At 38.3% G+C, this 21,301-nt stretch overlaps 1 protein-coding gene across 2 annotated transcripts in view; it reads left to right on the forward strand.

Moving 5' to 3' along the window:
• The window catches only part of RPRD1B (regulation of nuclear pre-mRNA domain containing 1B), a 47,733-nt gene that overhangs the window by 5,478 nt on the left and 20,954 nt on the right, over window positions 1-21,301 (forward strand). Inside the window, exons 2-5 of one of the 2 annotated variants that reach the window (XM_079128332.1) lie at window positions 447-576; window positions 8,452-8,585; window positions 15,915-16,024; window positions 17,330-17,456. In XM_079128332.1, coding sequence (XP_078984458.1) covers window positions 447-576; window positions 8,452-8,585; window positions 15,915-16,024; window positions 17,330-17,456 — 501 coding nt within the window. Of the gene's footprint in view, window positions 1-446; window positions 577-8,451; window positions 8,586-15,911; window positions 16,025-17,329; window positions 17,457-21,301 lie in introns of both variants that reach the window. The other variant, XM_079128331.1, reaches the window with a different exon arrangement.

Raw genomic sequence — 21,301 nt, forward strand, 5'->3', positions numbered from 1 at the left:
CTTTGGGAATTTTCTTTGAGTTATCTTCATTTTTATTGTCTATTAATTACCCTAGTTAAAATTATACAGAAATGAAGCTGAACTTTTCTCATTTCCCCCTAAAATTATACTCCCAGACCTGTTACATCAGAGATCCCTGGGAGTAGATAATGTTTATCTTTTCTTTTTTCCTCCCCCTCTTGGTACTGGGAATTGAACTCGGGGTGATTTGCCATTGAGCTGTCTCCTAGCCCTTTTTCTTCTAATTTTGAGACAAGGTTCTTGTTAAGTTACCTAGGCTGGCCTGAAAATTGTGATCCTCCTGCCTCAGCCTCTCAGCTAGCTAGTATTATTATGCTGACTGATAATGCTTGTCTTAATGTTCTTTAGAAATAGCCTATGGCAAAAGAATTGTGAATTAAGAATTTCTTTGGTGTAAGTTAAATTATCCTTTTTTCTGTTTTCAGCTAAATCAAATAGAAAGCTTACATTTCTGTACTTAGCGAACGATGTCATCCAGAACAGTAAAAGGAAAGGACCTGAATTCACTAGAGAATTTGAATCTGTCCTTGTGGATGCTTTTTCTCATGTTGCCAGGTATGTTGTCTGGGTTTTTTGTTTTGTTTTGTTTTTAAATGCATTGCCTTTCCACGTTTTCATTCTCTTTTGTGATAACTTGTGTAAATTGACCGCTTTGTTCTATACAAGTAGTATTGTAGAGGCCAGATTGTGGTTTATGTTTTGCTGGACCCCTAAGAACTATGAGTCATGTAAACATTATGATGTATTAAAGAGATTCAGCATGGTACTGGAAACACATCTTTTCCCCTGATATATTTATTTATTTAATCTATTTCTTGAATATAGTATTTTCCTTTGTTTGGCTGAGTTGTCTCATTAATTTATGATGAAAAAACAAAGCTAAGAAGTTTAAGAGTCTTTTAGTAACATATCTTCAATAGCAGAAATTAATTATGCCTTCTTGTTTACTTCCTTCTGAATGTCTAGCTGTCTGGTTTACTAAAAATAGTCATTACTGTGACTGCAAAAATAGTAATTATTAATGTGGAAAAATAGGTGAGTGTTCTGGCCAAATTGTATTAAATTTGCTACTGATGTGTTTTGTGGAAGAGAGGACTGGAGCATAGAGTACACATACAGTTAATACAGCATACGCTGGATTAAAGATTTTATAGATAATTTTTATTTATTTTAAAGAAACAACTTTCTGTGGCACAAGTTATGTTCCCAGGAGTAGCAAAGGAAACTGGTTTTCAGTAGACTATTATGTCTATAAATAAATGAATAAAAATACACAGATCTTTGTCAAAGGAAGTTGGAAAGAGTGAAAAGAGACTAGTAGGTCAAACAAGAATTATTCTAGGGTCTAAGGTGTCAGTGAAAGGCCTTAAATGGGAGATTAAGTTTGCCATTCCTCAAGCCCAAAAAAACCAAAGGCCGAATGTTTTCTCTGATAAGTGTATGATGATACATGGGGGTTGGGGGGCGCATAAGAGAAGAATGGAGGAACTTTGGATGGTGTAGAGGAAAATGGGGTGGGAGGGGGTGGGGGAAGGAAAGATAGTAGACTGAAATAGACAATTATCCTATGTATGTGTATGTTTACATGAATGGTGTGAATCTACATGATGCACAACCATAGAAGTGAAAAGTTGGACCCCATTTGTGTACAATGAATCAAAATGCAGTCTGTAAAAATAAAAATTAAAAAAAAATTGGCATTCCTTAAAGGATCTGAAAATTTAAAGGAATAAAATTAAAAAAATTTTTAAATGACATTTAACTTTCTAAAGATAGAAAAAGATTTTTATTAACTACATAGCTAGCTGTTTTGATGAACATGAATACTGAAGTAGTAGAATGTTACTAATTTTAATGACTGAATTCTCAAGAATAGACTATTAAGAGTAGCTATCTGAAATTGGAGATAGGAATTTCTTCTTTTGATGAGATTTATTTCAGTTTCTTAGGCACTGGTTGTGCCTCAAAAACTGTCTGAGTGACCTTGGATGTATTATTTAACTTTTCAGCCCAAGTTTCCTAATTAGTTAAAAGAGGGGATAGGACACCACTTCATTATTTTGAAGCTAAAGTAAGATAATTTGTTGAAAAGTAATAGTATAATGCTTCTTCTGCATTCTTTGCCTGTTCACTAGAACATACTAAACTATAAGTTCCATGAAGGAAAGAACCATTTCCTTTTTTGTTCTTTGCTATATGCCAGGGGTCTAGTCAAGTGTCTGGTGTAGAGCTGTTGGGTTACATAGCTTTAGGGGATACCATTTATATAGGCTTGATGTAAATGTTGTCCCAAGAGTTGGTCAGTTTTTGTGGTCTGCCCTCGCACAGAGTAGGGATTCAGTAAATATTTGTTGACTGAGTTAATCAATGTTGATTCATTGGGGAAAAATTAGTCTAGGGAATTGGCTGAAATAATCTCCTATAGAGATAGTAAACACTAAAAAATGGATCCATAATCTTTAGCTGCTTTCAAACCAGAAAAAGTAGGTAGAAAGGGGTGGGAGAAGAGGGGTGGACAATACCAGGATTAAAAATTCCTTTTCTTCTGTGTACACTGGTGCATGCCTGTAATCCCATCGGCTCAGGAGGCTGAAGCAAGAGGATCATGAGTTCAAAGCCAGCCTCAGCAACTGAGTGAGATGCTAAGCAACTCAGCAAGACCCTGTCTCTAAATAAAATATAAAAAAGGATTGGGGATATGGCACAGTGGTTAAGCACCTCTGGGTTCAATCCCCCAGTACCAAAAAAAATTTTTTTTCTTTTCTACTTGAGAATAACTCAAAACCTATACAGGAGGCACTTGAAAACATCTTGTCAGATGTATCCTGGTCTTTCTTAGTAAAAGCCCTAATTCTTTTCTTTTGCATTCTTGTAGTTCTTTCAAGGTCCTGCGTGGGTCTTCTATTTAGGATGCCCATGTTTTCAAGGCCCTTTTCCCCACTGCATTATTAGAAAGTCCAGCAACTACTTCAATCCTGATGCACCTTGTCAACTAAGAATAGCCTAAAATATGTTATTTTTCTGTGACCAGAGTAGATTTGATTTAATAGTTTAATTAACCAGATTGTATACTACTTATCCCTATGAGTGTCTTGTTTTCTTTTTAGTTTGGAGATGATTGTACAGACCATTTTGAGTGTCTTCTGTGTGCCGAGTACTGATCCACCAAACCCTAGGGGAGCAGCAGGAACCAGGCAGGCCAGGACAATGGAATGAACGTGACACTTTCAGAGAGTGGGCATAGCCAAATAGGTGGTGCTCTTTTTGGCAATATGGTTAAAGGAAGCCACATTTAGAAAGGAAATGACATTTGAGGCAATCATGCAAAGTAGGAACAGCCATTAAAAAGAACGTAAGATAGGAATCATCTTGGCATCTTAAGAGAAACAAAATGAAAGCATTGTGGTTAGAACACAGTGAGTAAAGGGAGAATTGGCACCCAAGTGGGATCAGAGAGGTGGATAGTACCAGTTGTGTATGCCCACAGAGCCTTGGAAGAGGATTGTATTCTGATGGCATGTCAATTAAGATTTTAAGTGGGGAAATAATATATTCAGACCTACATTTTTAAAAAGATCCTTCTTAATAGCTAAGCTATAGAACCAACCTAGGTGTCCTACAACAGATAAATGGTTAAAGAAAATTTGGTGTATATATATATATATATACACACACACACACACACATACATACACAATGGAATATTACTTGGCCATAGAGAAGAATGACTTTTATGACATTTGGAGAATATTATGCTAAGTGAAATAAGCCAATCCCCAGAAACCAAAGGTCAAATGTTCTTTCTGATATGTGAATGCTAACACACAGCAAGGGGGGCAGGGAGTAGTCCAGTAGATTAGACAAAAGGGAATGAAGGGAAGCCAGGTGGGGGGAACAGGAATAGGAAAAACAGTGGAATGATTCTGACATACTTTCCTGTGTACATATATGAATATAGTACAGTGAATCTCTGCATTGTGTACAACCACAGACTGGGATCCTAATTAGATTAAGATGTATTCCATGTTTGTATAAATAAGTCAGGTTATACTCTACTGTCATGTATAATTAAAAAAACCAAAAATTTAAATCTTTTAAAAAGAAATTATGTTAAATCATTTTTCAAAAAAAATTCCTCTTTAAAAATGGCTTGGTGTGGAGAATGGCTCATAGAGACTAAGGAAGGGACAGAGACATGAGTTAGAAGGACATAGACTATGGTGATATTGACTAGTACTAAAGCAGAGAAAAGCTAGCTTCTGTTTATTGAGTGCTTACTTTTCAGGTAGACTTTTCCCCCATGTAAAATCTATAGGATGTATAGGAGTTGAGTAGGAGCTAGTAGTGAGGAAAAAAGAGAAATCAGATGATTTCTAGGTTTTTGATATAAGCGGGTAGCTGAGGGAGCTGTTAACTGAGCTGAAGATTAGGGGAAATATTTGATGGAGGAAAAGAAATGTGTTTGACCATGTTAAGTTTGAGATAGTAGAGAGTCTAAGGGGTGAGGCTGGATAGGCATATGGTTAAAATGGTTAAAGCTCAGCAGAGACTTCATCTCTGGAGACATGAATTTGGAAGTCATACATACACATGATATTTATTGTACTTGTATATGGGTCTCCAAGACCACTCCCAGGTTTAATGGTGCCCTGGGAGTACTCATGACTATGATTTATTGCAGCTAAAGGAGACAAAGCACAACTAGCAAAGGGAAAAAGTACATGCAGTAAAGACTCCAGGACTCCAGGCATAGCTTCCAAGGGTCCTCTCCCAGTGGAGTCATACAGTCTTAATTCTCCAGCATTAAATTGTGACAGCATGTGTGTAATGCAGTCTAACTGGGAAGCTCACTAGAGTTACAACCCAGACCTTTCACTGGGATCAGTCATGTAGAGCACCCTCTGCCATAATTCCAGATTCCTAGAAAGAAAGCAGTTGTTCATTTGGAACCATATTGTTTTTGTGACTAGTTTAGACACAGTAAATCATACTGACCAGTTAGGAAATATTAGGAACACTCCTGAAATTCCAGAGGCCACCAAGGGCCAACTTGTCGGCAGGCCTCTCTGAAGGTAGTGGGTTTCAGCATTCTGTTACCTTTGTTGGAATTGTGTGTGTAATACTCATTTGTTTACTTTTATGGTCAGTTTTGCCATCTGTATTAGAAAAAGTAAACAGTGATTGAATTTATAATTAATCAGAAATAAAATATATATGAAGTGTTCAACATAAAAAACCTTGATAAGGACCGTAGGAAGTATATAGTTAATTATTTGTCATCTTCCAATTCATTCACAGATTTAACGGCAAAGATATTTTAGTCTTTTTTAACTTAAAGATTTCTCAATTTAGAATGAAGTTGGTGCAGCCTATAAAGATAGTGCCCCTTCTTTTATAAAATTGCTTTAGTTGTGTCTGGTTCCAGATGCGAAAGTGTCTTACAGTTCACTATAGTTAGTTACTGCAAAACCTCATCAGTAAAAACATTTTCTGACTATTTTACCTATAACTTTGAAACTCATCTAATAAAATCTTGCTTTACTGTAATGTAAGGAAATAAGTTAGAACCTCCTTTTTGGCTTTATCCTTTAATAGTGAAAGCCTTTGAAAATGTTTTGTGGCTGGGTGCAGTGGCGAACACCTGTAATCCCAGAGGCTTGGGAGGCTGACGCAGGAGGATCGCAAGTTCAAAACCAGCCTCAGCAACTGCATGAGACCTTAAACAACTTAGCAAGACCCTTTCTCAAAAATTTAAAAAATGAAAAAGGACTGGGGATGTGGCTCAGTGGTTAAGCATCTCTGTGTTCAATCCCTGGCATCAAAAAGAAAGAAAGAAAATGTTTTGTTTTTATAACAGGATTGAGCATCAGTTTCCATTATTTAGTAAGGTGGCAGAAACTGTATTCAAAACCAGTCTTAATCTTAAATCCTAAATGTCCCCAGGAATGGTGGATGTGGGAGGCGAGTGGGTATTACATCCTCTTAACTCAGTTCTCAAGAATTTGTTCTTGTGATTAGTATCTCTTTTTTTAAGTGTGCAGAGAATCTACAGAGAACAGATTTTTAAGGTAAAAGTACTAGCCAGTTAATTGTTTCGATTTGGTGCTACTAGTTACAATTTTTTTTTTAAACTCATACATATGATCCCATCTGAGACTTCACATTTCCCACAGGCCACGTGCTCAATATGGCATTCAGAGTCCTCTCTAATCCCACTCTTTCCAGATTCTTCTGCTGTTTCCACACATGCATTATACACTTCAGTTAACTGAATTACTCAACTTCTGCTTTCTTTTTCCTTGCTTCATTTTGGGAGTTCCATGAGCAAAGCCTGGTGCATAAGAAGGAACAAGTTCTGAGTAGAAAATACGTATAGTTGAGGGCTTCTAGAATGTGAAGCCCCAGTGGGGCATGGAAAGATGAGGCTAAAGATATGGGGCGCTGCTGAGTCAGGCCCTGGAGGTCAAGAGTTAAAGCCTTATTTCAAGCATGGTATGCCATACTGCACACCATTTCAATGATTGAGCTAGTGAGTACTTAGTTGATTTCTGATGTGAATTGACCATGTTGCAGAAAGATGTTTGCTGGAAGTTAAGTAACTATGATTACATAAGTTTTTTTCAAAAAAAGTTTACAGTTCAACAAATAAGTACCTATAACTTTGAAACTTACCTAATAAAATCTTGCTTTACTATGATGCTCAAGGAAATAGCCTATTCTGGCTAGTTAAATTGACTTAGTGCTTGTCCTAGGGTGTCTAGTGGTGATGGGGAGACAAATCCCTGCCTTTGTGGAAATTCAAATGGAAAGTGTAAACAAACTATAGTAGATGAGAAGAAAAGTTGTCTTGAGAAGAATTAATAAGGGCAGAGGCCATCATTGTGAGGTTAGGGAAGGACTCACTGGAAAAGTGGTGTGGGCAGAAGATGAAGCCCTGGAACCAATGGACTGGGCTGAAGGCCTTGAAGACTTTCTAAGGACTTTCACCTAGTAATGAGGGAGAGTGAAAAGAACCGTGATCTGCCTAAACAAGCAGCTAGAGTTGTGTTATTAAAACATGAGAGAAGATTAGAGGAGGACAAGGGTGGAGGCAACAAAACCAGGAATGAGGCTGTCATCGTAATCCAGTCAAAAGGTGACTGGCTCGGACTCGGTCCATAGCAGAGGAACGGTGAGAACTCATTTCTCGATATATTTCGAAGTTAATAAAAAAGTGTTTTATTACAAATATCAGATAAGTAGGTCATATCTTTGAACTCTGTAAATGCAGCAAAGTGTTTCCCTTTATTCTTAACCCTAGTCCCTAACTTGAAAGAAAATATTCAATAAAAAGGATTAATTTGTATTTATGTTAGTTTAGACCTGTGATCCCAGTTCAGTGAAATTTGCCCCTAATAATCATAAGTGATACAGTCTGGCCAGGCCAGGCTGAAACCTTGCCTCACTTTAAATATTAGCATAAGCTTTACAAAAGTGCTGCCAGGATTGAACTTGGTATAGTTTCTTCTTGATGTGTCCCTATTAAGAGCAATTGACTTGGGGTCCTAAGATGTTGTGGTGTCCCTTTTTGGTTAAAGTTACTCAGTAGATCATCGACACCCACATAGCCTCGTTAGACAGAACCAGTGACAGGAACCACTGCTTATGAGGGAATTCTATTCTCTTCCAAGCAGTCTTTTCTTACTCTTCTGTTGACATTTTATGGTGGGTACCAGATTCAGAGTGCCAGCTGTGTTTCATTTCAAGAGTGTAACATGTTACCTAATTTCTTCTTTCAGATATAAATATAAAGGACTGCACTTGTGTTCTAAGATTATCAGTGATACAAGTCTGTGTGAGCTTGGAACACAGACTAAGCCCAGTGTTAAAATAATTAGCATGTAGTTAAAAGTTGAGGTCAGTCTTGGCATATATAAGTACAAATTCAGTTTATACATGCAGAGGTTCTGGTGCGTGCGTTAGTGAATTTCTTGTTTTAAAGATTTGTTTTTGTTAAATCTTTTTAATTCTTAAAAGTTTTGGCCAATTTTAATTTCCAGTAGAATGTCTGCCACTATATTCCAGTAACATCTTTTAAAAAGTAAATTATCAGAATTTGATATGATCAATTTTTGATTATTTTCTGTCTGTAAAAATTGGCCATTGGATTTTTTTTTTTTTCTCCCTATATGTCCCATCTTTCAAAGGGGCAAAAAGATTTCTTCCATGATGTGATTGCTCTCTCTTTCCCTCTCACCACAGGAAGAATGTAGTTTCGGGTCAAGTTTTGGGTATCCGAGTAACACAATGTGTACTTTACTTTTTCCTTCTGTTTTTAATTATGTAAATCATTTAGTCAGTGTTGATTTTTTTTTTTTTTTTAAGATATCTGTCCTAATTAAAAGCAAAAAATCTTAAGCTTATATATATCTTTTCATCTTTTCTGGGCAGAGAGGCAGATGAAGGCTGTAAAAAACCTTTAGAAAGATTGCTGAACATCTGGCAAGAAAGAAGTGTGTATGGCGGCGAGTTCATACAGCAGCTGAAGCTGTCTATGGAGGACTCCAAGAGCCCTCCCCCCAAAGGTAGAAACATCACCACATGTTTACAGCTCTTGGTCTTTGCCTACTTTCGAATCAAATATGAAAAGCTGCAATGGGGGTTGCTGTGAACCACGAGCAATTTTATGATTCTTCAGAGAGAGATGATCATGAATGATGGTGAGAATTTCCGTAGTGCTCGCAGCGTGCAAGCCTGGTTCTAGTATTCATGCTGTTGATTCTCTCACTCCCTAACTTCTGCTGTGTGTCCTCCTTGGCTCTCTCCTGTCTTTCAGAGACTTTCCTTGCACAAGGGAAAGGAGCAACAGAGTTGTAGAGTTGTGGTTACCTAGATTTTGTTCTAGTCCTGCTGTTAACTACTGCAGCATCTTGGATAAGTCCCTAAGCCCTTTGAGAACTTGGTTTTATTAAATATAGATGTGGGTTTGGAAAGTACTCTTATGATTTTATTTTTTATTGAGCCCAGAATATCCTTGGAAAGTAAGTACGTGTGTGTGCACGCACGTGCATGTGTGTATGTGCGTATGTGTATGAGAAAGAATTTTGCCAAGTTCTTCATAAGGGCTTATGTTATTTTTTTCTCTTTTTTAAAGAGTATGATCAAATGTTATTGAATAATTTGACTTCTGCTTAGTTACAGTTGTAGTTGGCATGACATGTTTCTCAGCTTCCAATCCGATCTGATTGCATATATACTCACTGCTTGGAGGAGCAAGTCCAAGATCTACTAGCATTGAGGACCTTTCTAATCTGAACTAGCCCACTTTTCTAGATCGTTCTCCTGCCATTCTCTCACATACACCCTATTCTTTGGCTATTCTGAATTACCAGATTTCCCCTCTGGATACTCTGCTGGCACCTCTTCCTCTGCATCTACTGATTATCTCTGCCTAAAAATTTCCTTTTGCCACTTTCACTGTGTGAATGCATTCTCCAAGTGTGTTCCTCTTGCTTTGGTGGCTTTCTTGCTTGCTGGACACATGTAACCGTTCCCTCCTTATTCTCTGCTACCACATACATGCTCTGCTGTAGAACTTACTGTAATTAGCACACATGACAATATCATTCATTCAGCAGCCCTTTTCTGTGTTCCCTTTGTGATCTCTTCCAGGTCTAAAATGATATGGATTTTATAGCAACTTTTAACTTTCCTGTGAAACTAAAGGTTAGAGACTTTCTAAGATGACACATGTGTTTTCAGGCTACAGGTTATTGTTGTTGTACTTGGAGTTGTTAGGAAATTGTTCTAGGATCATTGTGGTGGTCGTTGCCAAAAAGCGAGATATTTCCTGATTTGGATTCTGGTACTGTTGGTATTGTGTCCTTTGGAAGTATTTAGTCTGTACAACTTTGGGAAATTATCCAGCATTCTTTTCTGTACTCTGCCTTACAGTTCATTTAGTAAACAGTGCTGGTTTTGTAAAGTACCTTTGGGTAAGCAGGAGAGTTCTGAAAAAGAATGCTTGAAGCCCATGTCAAATTTCAGTTCAAGCATTTGGACATGTGCTTTGGGTAAACCTAGCTGTACTAGGTGCTATAGGATGGAGCAGGAGAGAAGCATGAAACACTTCTGCACCAGGGAGCAACCAGAAACGTGGGGGATTCATGGCAGTAGTGGTATTGAAAATTACTCCACTGGGTTTCTGATTTTTTTTTTTTTTTTTAAGAGTCGAGACATTTAACAAAAACAAAGGCAGTATCCATGTGGAAGTAATGAAAATCTGAAGATAATTTCTCTTTTTCTATTCTTTAAAGACAAAAAGCATGTATCAGAAGGTTTCAGTGTGTGTATTGGTCTCAGCCAATTCACTCTGTCTCGTCTTGATCTGAGTTATCAGAAGGTTTTACTATAATTCTTGCAAAATATTAAGTTCTCCAGAAGTTCATTTCCAAATTTGAATAGTTCTTTTATATTCTGGCTTTGATTCTTGGGTAATTCTTTGTCTTCAGACAACTTTATAGAGTCTACCTTTGAAATAACAATTTTCCTGTGGAACTTTGAGTATTCTTACTGCAAAGGAGCATGCATGAGCTTAGGAATTCTGTTTTAGAGCTGTAGATCTCTTGAGTTTATACACCTGTCTCAACAGGTGCAAAGCCCAGGTGTTTAAAGTTGCCTCTCTGTTCTTAGGAATACTCAAGCTGTTGTGCAACTAGATAGAACTTTATTATGTACTTGAGTCACATAGTGTCATGCAATTGTGGAAGGATTTAAAAAGGGAAGGTAGATACAAAAAAAATCAGCATTTATCAAGTAGCTGTTGTGTATTAGTTTCTCTGCTGCTTGCCTTGTTAATTTATTTTTCATCTTTATAGCTACTCTGAATTTAGTATTATTTTTCATATTTCAGATGAGGATAGTAAAGCTCAAGAACACATGATAATTTTGTTGAAGGGGATATAGTTGATAAGTGGCAACTTTAAACCTAGGTCTGTATGATTTTAAGGCTGACCTTCTTTACACTGTATTTTTTTCCTGAAAGCCCAAGGATCAGGAGACATGAGTTGTGACATGAGTTCATGAACATGTTACCCAATTTGCCTGGACATTAGCATAGTTTAGGTATTCAGATTTCCCGAGTATGAATCTCAGCTCTGTCGCTGCTAAAGTCTTGTGACCTTGGGCTCAGCATTTGACCTCTCTGAGCCTCAGTTCCTCACTATAAAAGAGGGTTGTTGATAGTAGCACCTCATAGGGTTTTGGTAAGGATTACTTCAGATAATGCAGGTAAGATCCTAACAGTGGGGCAATGATAATGATTTATATTTGTCCCTGTCAGCTAATATTATGAGCATCCATATATGAGCCAGTAGCACAAATAGGAGGACTTGCAGTATTTTCAGTCCCCTGGATTTTGTGCAAGGCTGGAGGGCATACTCAATAAGAGCAGAGCTCTGGGCCCAGCTTCCCTGGGTTCCAGTTCAGACTTGGCTTCTTAATTCAGTGAGATGAGGGTCGAGTACTTTTTTAAACCATGCCTCAAGGATTAGCCCTTTGTTTCAGTTTCTTTTCCACAAGTAACGTCTAATGTGCTTTTTAAAAAAATTCCTTGGGCTGGGGATATAGCTCAGTTGGTAGAGTACTTGCCTAGCAGGCACAAGGCCCTGGGTTCAATACCTAGCACTACCACCAAAAAAAATCATTTTTCAGGATGGGAACAGAGAATGAAATAGCTGTTGCCAACAGTATTTCCTGTTTCTTTCCTAAAAGTAATATAAAGCTGGGTGCTACATAAAGTTCAGGTAGTGCCAGCTACTTGGGAGTCTGAGTAGAGAGGGACACTTGAAGTCGAGTTGGAGACCATCCTGGGCAAGATAGTGAAATTCAGTCTCAAAAAAATAAAAACAAATAAAAGTAATATAAAACTGAAGGGGTGTGTGTGTTTTAATCCCAGAAAATTTTAGTTGTATACTTCAGAAAATCCATCTTTGCAGGTAGGGTGCTGTTTTATAAGGTGGTTTGGGAGCTTTCAGGCCAGCTTTTTGCCTTAAGATTAGTTTCGCATTCTGCCATAATATCTGAAATTCTACCAGTCAGGCCTCTTGGAGGCACACTATCCCCTTAGGTAACAGGATTACTTGAGGGTTAGTTGAATACAAGTCCTCCTGGAGACATGGAGACAGGTCCAAGGATAAAAGAGAAGCACAAAACATGAGGACAGGACATTGGCCACCCATAGTACTGTCCTGCCTACGGAGTAGTTGAGTGAGTACAAAAGGGAGTGTAAGTAAATACCATGGTCAGAAGCTGAATTGATTGTGGAAGGCTTATCCTAAATTCTGATGTAGGAATGCAACTGGCAGATTTGCTAGGTTATTTTTAATGGCTGTCTGGCTCAATTGGGAATTCTAGGCATCATAACTGCTAACTTTTTAGCTGTAACTGTCATTTCTGGCATAGCACCAGCACTTTCCAAGCTCCGAGATTCCTCCCTTCATGAGGGTGTACGCTGAGGTCTGTTACCCATCTTGTAGGTACTATAGGGAGGCGGAGGAATAAGACACTTCATGTTCCTGTCAGAGAGGAAGGCTTGCCACCTCGTAAATCAGCAAGGCCAAGTGCTCTAAAGAGAGGCCCAAGTGCAGCAGGAGTTGAGGGCGTGCTCATGGTGCTGCCACCATTAGCCACAAGTGGGTTCCAGCTTAGGAGGACAGTATGAGTCACTAGAAGTCAGGTAAGACAGAAAAGGGAAGGTTGCTAGTGAGAGGCCATGTGGGGGAGCTGGTAAGAGTTTTGTCAACATCTCTCAGGTGTGGAATCTAATAGAAGTCAGGACTCTGGGATGGGTTCTGATGGTCTCCAAGGCTTTGCACTTGGACGGTGGGGCCAGTGGAAGTTTTCATGATGGAAATAGGTAGCTTAGGGAATAGGAGTCGAGGGAAAGGATGAATAATTCATTTCCAGAAATCTTAGGTTTGCAGTACCAGTTGATTGTCCAGTTGAAAATAAAAGCACACTGGAAGGCTTAGCATCTCTAAACCCTCTTCCCTCTTGACGGCAAAGGGCAGAAATGACCCTAAAATGATTTTTATCAGTTTGAGTCTTGTACCACTAGAGTGTGGAGGCAGAAGGCTTTGGCTTGTGGGCCCAGACTTACGCTTACAAGCCCCCTGGCTTAGGGCAAACCACAGCCTGTGGGTCTAGATGTCCTCAAGAAGACGAAGTGTGGGAAGTGAAGGCCAATCTAATGCCTCTTGTTGCCAAAATTGAGTGATTCAGAGTGTCTGGTGGTAGGAATGGTTTGGGTTTTTTTTTTTGTATGAGAGTTTGAAAAGAGTTTGGAGATTATTTCAAGTTATAATTTTTTTCTACCTTTAGTGTATTTAACAGTTATTTATTGAGGGCTCTTAGAAGCAAACCAAAAATATAAATTTATTTTTGATCATGAGTTCACATTATAATGGCCACTTTGATGCTATAAAGGGTAAATGTCTATATGTCTGTACTACACATTAAGCAACTCGCGTGTGAGCAGTTCTGTCAGGTGTTTCATATTAAACAATATCCTCGCGTGTGAGCAGTTCTGTCAGGTGTTTCATATTAAACAATATCCTGATAGAATTCCATTTAAAAAATACTGCAGTCCTTGGTTTGCATGATAGTGCAAGACTAAAATGACCACGCAAGCTGAAGCTGTACAAAGTGAACTTAATAGTCCAAGGAGACCATTGCTTTTTCTGTGATTTTTTTTTTTTGGGGGGGAGGTGTGTCAAAGAGTTGAAAACTCACTATGGGTAGAGAAACAACAAAGTAAAATAATAGTTATTTAGTATGCAGTAACTGAAAAATTAGAAACATTGAGAGTTACTGTGTGATTTCTTTGTAACAAACTTAGCAAGGGTAGTATGACCAATGCTTGCCTTCTTGTCTAGTTTATGATAGATACAGAGCGGGCATCTTTTCTAGGCCTTGGTGAATAGATCCACTTTCCGCATTTTATCCTCTGTGTGTTCAGCATTCTGAAATCTCTTTGAGTGTGAAGTTTTTGTCAGCATCACTTCCAGGACATTGCCAGCCTTTTGGGTGTCACCACATTCTTCATTTGTGTTGATCAGCTGGCCTTCACTGAGTTCCTCAGGCTGCAGTCTTGAATGTCTTGCATGGTGGATTTGTTTCCCACAGCTAGCCCTTTCTTCTTTCCTGCCATTCAGCTTTAGCTTTGGTTAGTTTCTTTGCTGCACTTTCATCTTCATGGCCAATTCCCTGTTTGGATTACTCATTTTTATGAACTGTCACTTGAGTTCTTGGGTTTATCCCTGGGGATAGGCAGCACTACTAGCACACTGCCATGTGTGTGAACTGAGTAACAGATATGCAGTGATCTGTCACTGACAGACTTTGAAGAAGTCATGTGATTGGCCCCTAATCACGCTTTGGGGGCTGAAGTATTTAAAGAACTTTTCACTTTATCCAAGTGCTCAGAGTGAGCTACTATGCATGGTAACTGAAATTTGAACTGTTGTTGGGGGACTGCCTATATGGAATATGTTTCTGTTTCTTCTTCCTTTTTAAAAAAAAATTTTGGTAGAATAAAGAAAATGTTAAAAAAATACAATTTGTGGTATTAAGTTGACATTCACTTCAAACATAGTTTGGTTAGTTAATGTAAGGTAGAGGACAGGAGCTACTTGCTTGATCTTAGAAGTGATTTAAGAAAAAGGTGTATGTTTATTCTGTGTGAAACTCAGAGTTCTGAGGCAGGTGGCTAGTGTCTCCCTTTTTTGACAGACGAGAGGGGACTTATTCTGTGCTTAGCAATTTGAGTGCAGTAGGAAAAGCATAGGTTTTAGAGTCACACCTTTAGGTGAGTTATTGAACCTCTTTGAACCTTTTTTTCCTCACCTTTAAAATGGAGGCATGGCATCTCAGAATTATTGGAAAGATTAAATGTAAAGAAGCTATTATAATGTCTTAGACATATTAGGTGTCCAATATTTCTTTACTTTCTAAACCAGAATTTGTCATTTAGATTTATTTCCCAGTTGTTTGGCATTTATTTTATATTGCCCAATTTGATACAATAGGAACAATTTTAGAATTAATGCATCTATCATAATAATGTAAGAGCATACAGTACAGATAATAAAAAATGTTACCTGTCAGCCTCAAAAGTGGTTAATCTAAAAATGGTAACTTAAGTAATTTCTCCCAGTAGTATCAATCATATTTCTCAGTAATGGTTATTTTTTAAAATTTTAAGGTAAAATTAGGTTTGTTTCATTTTAAAGGAATAGTTTAAAGAGTATTTGTATTTAAAATTTTTTTTTCTTTTTTTTTTTTTTTTTTTTTTTTTTTTCCTTTTTTTCTTGGCAGTGCTGGGGATTAAACCTAGGTCCTTGTGCTTGACAGGCAAGCACTCTACCAACTGACCTATATCCCCAGCCCTAGAATTTTTGACATGGTTTTATTGTTGAATTTCTCCTGTTTTCTAAAATGATCCTTGGAAAGGGTGAAATATCTCATTTTATTTGCAGTAAGTTCTCTATGATCCCTTGCACACATTGGTGTAGTTTACTGTTTTGTCCAATGACTTTCTTACCATTTTAACTTCTGTTAATTTTTTTTCTTAAGATATGAAGTTTTAATTAAATATTATAGTTTGGTATGTTTCATTTTTAGATGATTGTTTTCAGTAGTGTTTTTTCTGAGAGTCAAAAAGAGATGATGATCTTTTTGACTTTTCAGTAGTATAAGGAGCTACAATCAGCTTAGAATAACTGGCATAAAGAGGCATCTGAAAACAAACACCCTTCTGCCCTGTTTTTACCTATGGCCCATTGTACGTAGCGTTTGACACTTGCCAGGACAGGGTGTACAACTCAAATTTGTCACTTTTTGATTTCCTCCAGCAGCAGAAGAGAAGAAATCTCTGAAGCGAACTTTTCAGCAGATACAGGAGGAGGAGGATGATGACTACCCTGGAAGCTACTCTCCCCAAGATCCTTCTGCAGGACCCCTCTTGGTATGTTTGACCCCCAGGGAACAGGACTTAGTGGTTTGAAGTAACCTCTAGTTGAAGATTATGGCCACAAGGTGGCACTAGTGGCCAATTGTATGGAATTGCCAGAGGGCAGTTTTGGGGCACCTGATGCAAGATGCCACCCAGAGAAGCCTGCCAGACAGCAGTAGGCTTTGCTCTGACTTTGCCTGCTGTGACTCTTGGATGGGTTTATGTTTTATAAAGTACTTGGATGTGGTATTTCACTCCTAGAAATTAAAAGTGTTATTCAAAAGTAGATTGTTGTTGAGGGGAGTAGATGATATGTTAAAAAGAGATTCAGAAGTCTGCTTTGACTTATCTTCAGTCTTCTGTTGTGGTATTTTGTACGTCAGCAGCTCTTTCATACCTAGAATGGTCTATGTACTGAGAGCAAATTTTTACACTATAGCCAAATTAAATATTAAAACAGGGAGTTAGTCTTTAACCATGTGTTTGCATTATTTGGCCCTTTATAAAACAAGTTAGCTTATGAATTCTTCGGTTGGTTCATTTCATCTATTTATACCCATAGAGAATGAGGCCCAAGAGAACCAATTTTAAGTAAGTTGCCCAGTATCTTAATTTGAATCCAGGTCTGTCTGATTTTATTGTCCATTCCCCTCTTGTTTTGTTTAAAACAGCTCTTATTACACATAGATACATTCAAAGCTTAAGTAAATGGGACACGTGTCTGGTTTGCATCTTGTTAAAATGATTAAATGAAAATGGTATTAGGTGACATAGGTTTGTATCCAAAATCTTTTAAGAGAGCAGCCTGAATTATCAACTTCCTGGGTCACCTAGCACTCTGTACAGGCAGCTACTCTTAGGTCATTATGAACTGGCTTACCTGTCAGTATTCTCTTTTCTGACAATTTAATAAACTCCTTTTATTATACACTGAATATGTATCGGTTTGCTTTTCTTCCCTCTGTCCCCTTTGTGTGAGTTTGACACATTTAATTTGGGGAGTGGTAGACATTTTGTAAAGCAAACTCAAGAAAGAATTTAATTAGTCAACGCACAATTGTTGAACTTTTGGTATCTATACCTTAAAGAGTTATGTGATATTTCATTTGTGTCCTGTTAGGGACTTAGAAAAATTAATATTGTACATTCTCATAAACTGTCATTGACTTCTGTTTACACTCTGGAACTAAGAATAATTTTTTAAAAATCAAAAATGACCATTTTAAATTTAGCCCTCACCTCATTTAACTGTAGCTAATTTTCTTTAAACCTCATATGTCTGTACACTGTAGTGTTGTTTGTATTTTCATTTTATAGACTGAGGAACTGATCAAAGCTTTACAGGATCTGGAAAATGCTGCATCAGGGGATGCTACTGTTCGACAGAAAATTGCTTCTCTGCCCCAGGAAGTGCAGGATGTTTCTCTTTTGGAAAAAATAACAGGTGAGAAAGTAGAATGTGGGTGAAAGATGAGGGAAGAGGAACCTGAATGTAGTCCCCCTATAGAACTTCAAACCCTGGGACATGCTTATGTCATTTTCCATGTGATACTGGGTGCTCTGCCATCTTGGGATTTGTGAACAGCTCATATGCTAAACATAGAAGCTCTTGGAACAGTCAGTCACTACTGACCAAGTCAGTCACTACTGATTCTAAGAATTGCAGAAATGCTGGCATGCCACAGCCTGTGGGCACTCTAAATAAGGTACCAAACGGAGATGCTCTTAGAGGGAAGAGAGTGCCACCAGGCAAAGGGAACAGAATGTGGAAAAACCTTAAGGCCAGCTGTGCTTCTCAAGCTCCAATAGCTCAGCCTCACTGGGAATACCCACAGTCTATTGATCCTGCACTGCGTTTTAGCCTTTGAGTCCTCATTTTCTGTACTCAACTTAGAGTCTTTATCCTCCCTCACACATACTTTGAGCATCTTTTTTCCTCCTTCACGGTGGTCACCTGGTAAATCCCCTAAACTGGTTAACTCCAACTTTTAAGAATTTTTATTGCATGAATCACCTCATTCTTTTTTTCATTCCAGTTCTGAGGATCAAACCTTGCCTGCTAGGCAAGTACTTGTAGCTTGTAGCTCTATCACTGAGCTACACCCCTAGCCTATTTCGTTTTTTAAATTTTTTATTTATCTTTTCTACTGGGGATTGAACCTAGGGACACTCTACCACTGAGTTCCATCCCTGACCCTTTTCATTGTTTAATTTTTAAAAATTAATTATTTAATTTTAATTTCGAGAACCTGGGGTGCTCAACACTGAGCCACATCCCTAGCTCTGTTTTATATTTTATTTTGAGACAGAGCCTCACTAAGTTGCTTAGGGCCTCAGCCTCCTGAGCTTCTGGGATTATAGGTGTGTGCCACCCTGCCCATCTCCCTTCTTATTTTTAACAGGTCTCACTATTTTGCTATGGTTGACCTCAAACTTGTAATCCTCCTACCTCAGCCTCCTGGGTCCCTGGGGTAACAGCACCCTTCGCCTATTTGGATTTTTAATTATGATAAAAATACATGTAAAAGTATACAGTTTAGTGGTGTTAAGTACTTTTACATTGTTGCAGCCAGTTTCCAGAGTCTTTTCATTTTGTGAAACAAATTCTGTTCTCATTGAACAATAATAGCTCTTCATTTTCCCCTTTCCTTACCCACTGGCAGTCATGTTCTTAAATCCAGCTTTTCCTCTTCTCCATTCCTGTACCTGTGCAGCTGAACATAGTTGGGAAGAGTAAATAGCACATCTAAGCTGACTTCCTCTTATTTCTCTGGATAAACATGCTGTTCTCTCCCTGTGTTACACCTGCTCCTCCTCACTCACTCAAGGACATTCCACAACCCATGTTCCCTTTTTCTTCTTCACTCCCTGCATCCCCAACTGGATCATTCTGAATAGTAAAACCATTTGTGTGCGTGCGCAGTAGGGAGTGAACCCAGGGCTTTGCATATGTTAAGAACATATTCTACCACTAAACTAGAGCCTCAGTTCCATAATGTTTTGTATTTTTCCTGATGGAAAAGTTTTTTTCCTTGATCCCATATCTTTCTCTAGCTACTGCCACCTTTCTCTGCTCTTTTCAACACAACACCCTGACTGGATTGCTTCTGCTGTCCCCACTTCTGCCCTCCCATTTCCTCTGATTCTACTCCGCTACACCTAACCTTGTCAGAGTTGCTGATGCCTTTCTTGCTGCCATATTCTGTAGTATTTTCTCTGCCCTATCTTAACTTTCCCCGGTAGCATTGACCCAGTATGTTGTTTTCTCTTACCGAAAATGCTTTCTTTACTTGGTTTGGTAGATAGACTAATAGCCCCTCCAAAATCCCCTCTGATTCCTAATCCCTAAAACCTGTGAATGTTATCACATAAGGGGAAAAGGACATTGCATATGGGAAGATTGTCCTGGGTTATCCAGGTGGGCCCCATGTATTTACATGGTACTAAAGTAAGAGTCAGGGGGAACTACAGAGTGGTAAAGCACCCCTGGATTCAGTCCCCCATACCAAAAAAAAAAAAATCCTGATTGGAATGGATTTAGTGGTGTAGGAGGAAAGGGAGTAGTTACAGGAAGTAGAGACAACCCTTGAATTTGCTGTGAAAGGGGAGCAGGGAAATGGGCAACGACTGGAGTGTTAGGTGGGTGGAACACACACTGTGTATTTGTATGCTGATGGTAGAGCTTCAGAAAGGAGAGAGAAATCCATTAGGCAGGGAACATGGGTCTGTCAAGCAGTCTTTTAATCATTTGAGGTATGTCCATGGCATACCACATGTCCATGGCAAGTGGAGAGCTGGCCACAGGAGGCTCCCAGGTGCTCATCTGGCTCCTTAGGGAGGGTAGAGTGCCAGAGTGCAGTCACAGGTAAGCAAGATCTTGCTTCTATATTTGGACTATAATTTTTTATAAATCCTTAAACAATAAAGAGTTATTTTTCTGAGTTGCAGTTGTTTGGGCAAATGATTTATTTCCTTTGTGCAGTTCTTGAGGGTGAGAATTGATTTTTTAAAAATCTTAAAAAGTTAGTGATTTCCTTGTCTTTTTTTGCCCCAGGCACTAAAGCATCTTGATGAATTAACCACTTTAAAAAAAAAAATGTTAGTCAAGCAATGATAAAGCTAAAACCAGCCTGCCTGCTGCCCCCAGCAGTTTGTTCATAGACCATCCCACTGATTTGGAAGAATAGTCAGTCTTGTTTGCCCTGTATGATGGAGGCCCTCTCTTTGGGTCCTGGTTGCTCACTTGGTACCTTTCACCCATAACATCCTTTTGATCCCTGTCCCTGAGGAAGTGGAAGTGCCTGATCTTTGGCAGCAGGCCCAATTGGGAACACCTCAACAGTTTACCTCCCAATATTCTTGTTAAGAAGGCACTTAAGAGCCAGACAGCTGTTTGCCAAACAGATATATGGTGCTTGAAATTCTTAAATCTCAGTTACTCAAAAGAACGCCAAGGTCTTTCACCTTAGACAGCCTGCGACAATGTGTATTGCCAGGAACCCACTTTTTAGTTGTCTCATGGAACTTTTGGAGGATGGTGCTTTTTGTTTCAAAGCATCTACCTACTGTTTTGATCTTTAAAGTTATTTTAAAAATAAGAAGAAACATGTTTCAAATCCTAATCTCGGTATCACCAACACATAGTTAATTACAGCAGTTCTTTATAAATACAAATCTTCCTTTTGTTTCTTCTCATTTCCTTGTGTTGGGGCTTTGTTCCAATTCTTTCCACAGGTACCCTTTCTTATTCCTCAGGATAGGTTCTTTTTTCCCTCTCCACAAAGCATGGGTTGTGAGCTGTTTATTGGATAGGAGATATGTCCATTAGGTAATGACCAAGAGTTTTTTTTTTTTTAAATGGAATAGAATAAAATAACACAAGCACAAAGAAAGTGTAAGTAATGTTTTATAAAATGTTTATTTTATATTTTCTTTCTATGGTGAGTCATGTTCAAAAACATTTAAAAAGCCTCTGCTCCTTATCAGAACCTTTATTTTGCTGAAGGCAGGAAAAGAGTTTAGGCTTCAGGCCTTCGTAGTTGTATTCCTACTATTCCAACTATTTCATAGTTGAATAGGTAGATTTAGAGACCTGACTTTGAGGCCCAACTCAACTGATCACATATTGAAACTTTCACTTATCATGTGTTTTCTGTTTTTTCACACCCCAAAATTTTTTGAGTGCTTGCTTTTTTATTTCCGAGGGATATTTAAAAAAATTTAATGAAATAACATAGACAAAATCACTAGAACTTCTCAGAGACAAGGAAAAAGTATTTCATAGATGAC

The sequence above is a fragment of the Sciurus vulgaris genome (genome assembly GCF_902686455.1).
Source record: "Sciurus vulgaris genome assembly, chromosome: 2".
NCBI classification, from domain to species: domain Eukaryota; kingdom Metazoa; phylum Chordata; class Mammalia; order Rodentia; family Sciuridae; genus Sciurus; species Sciurus vulgaris.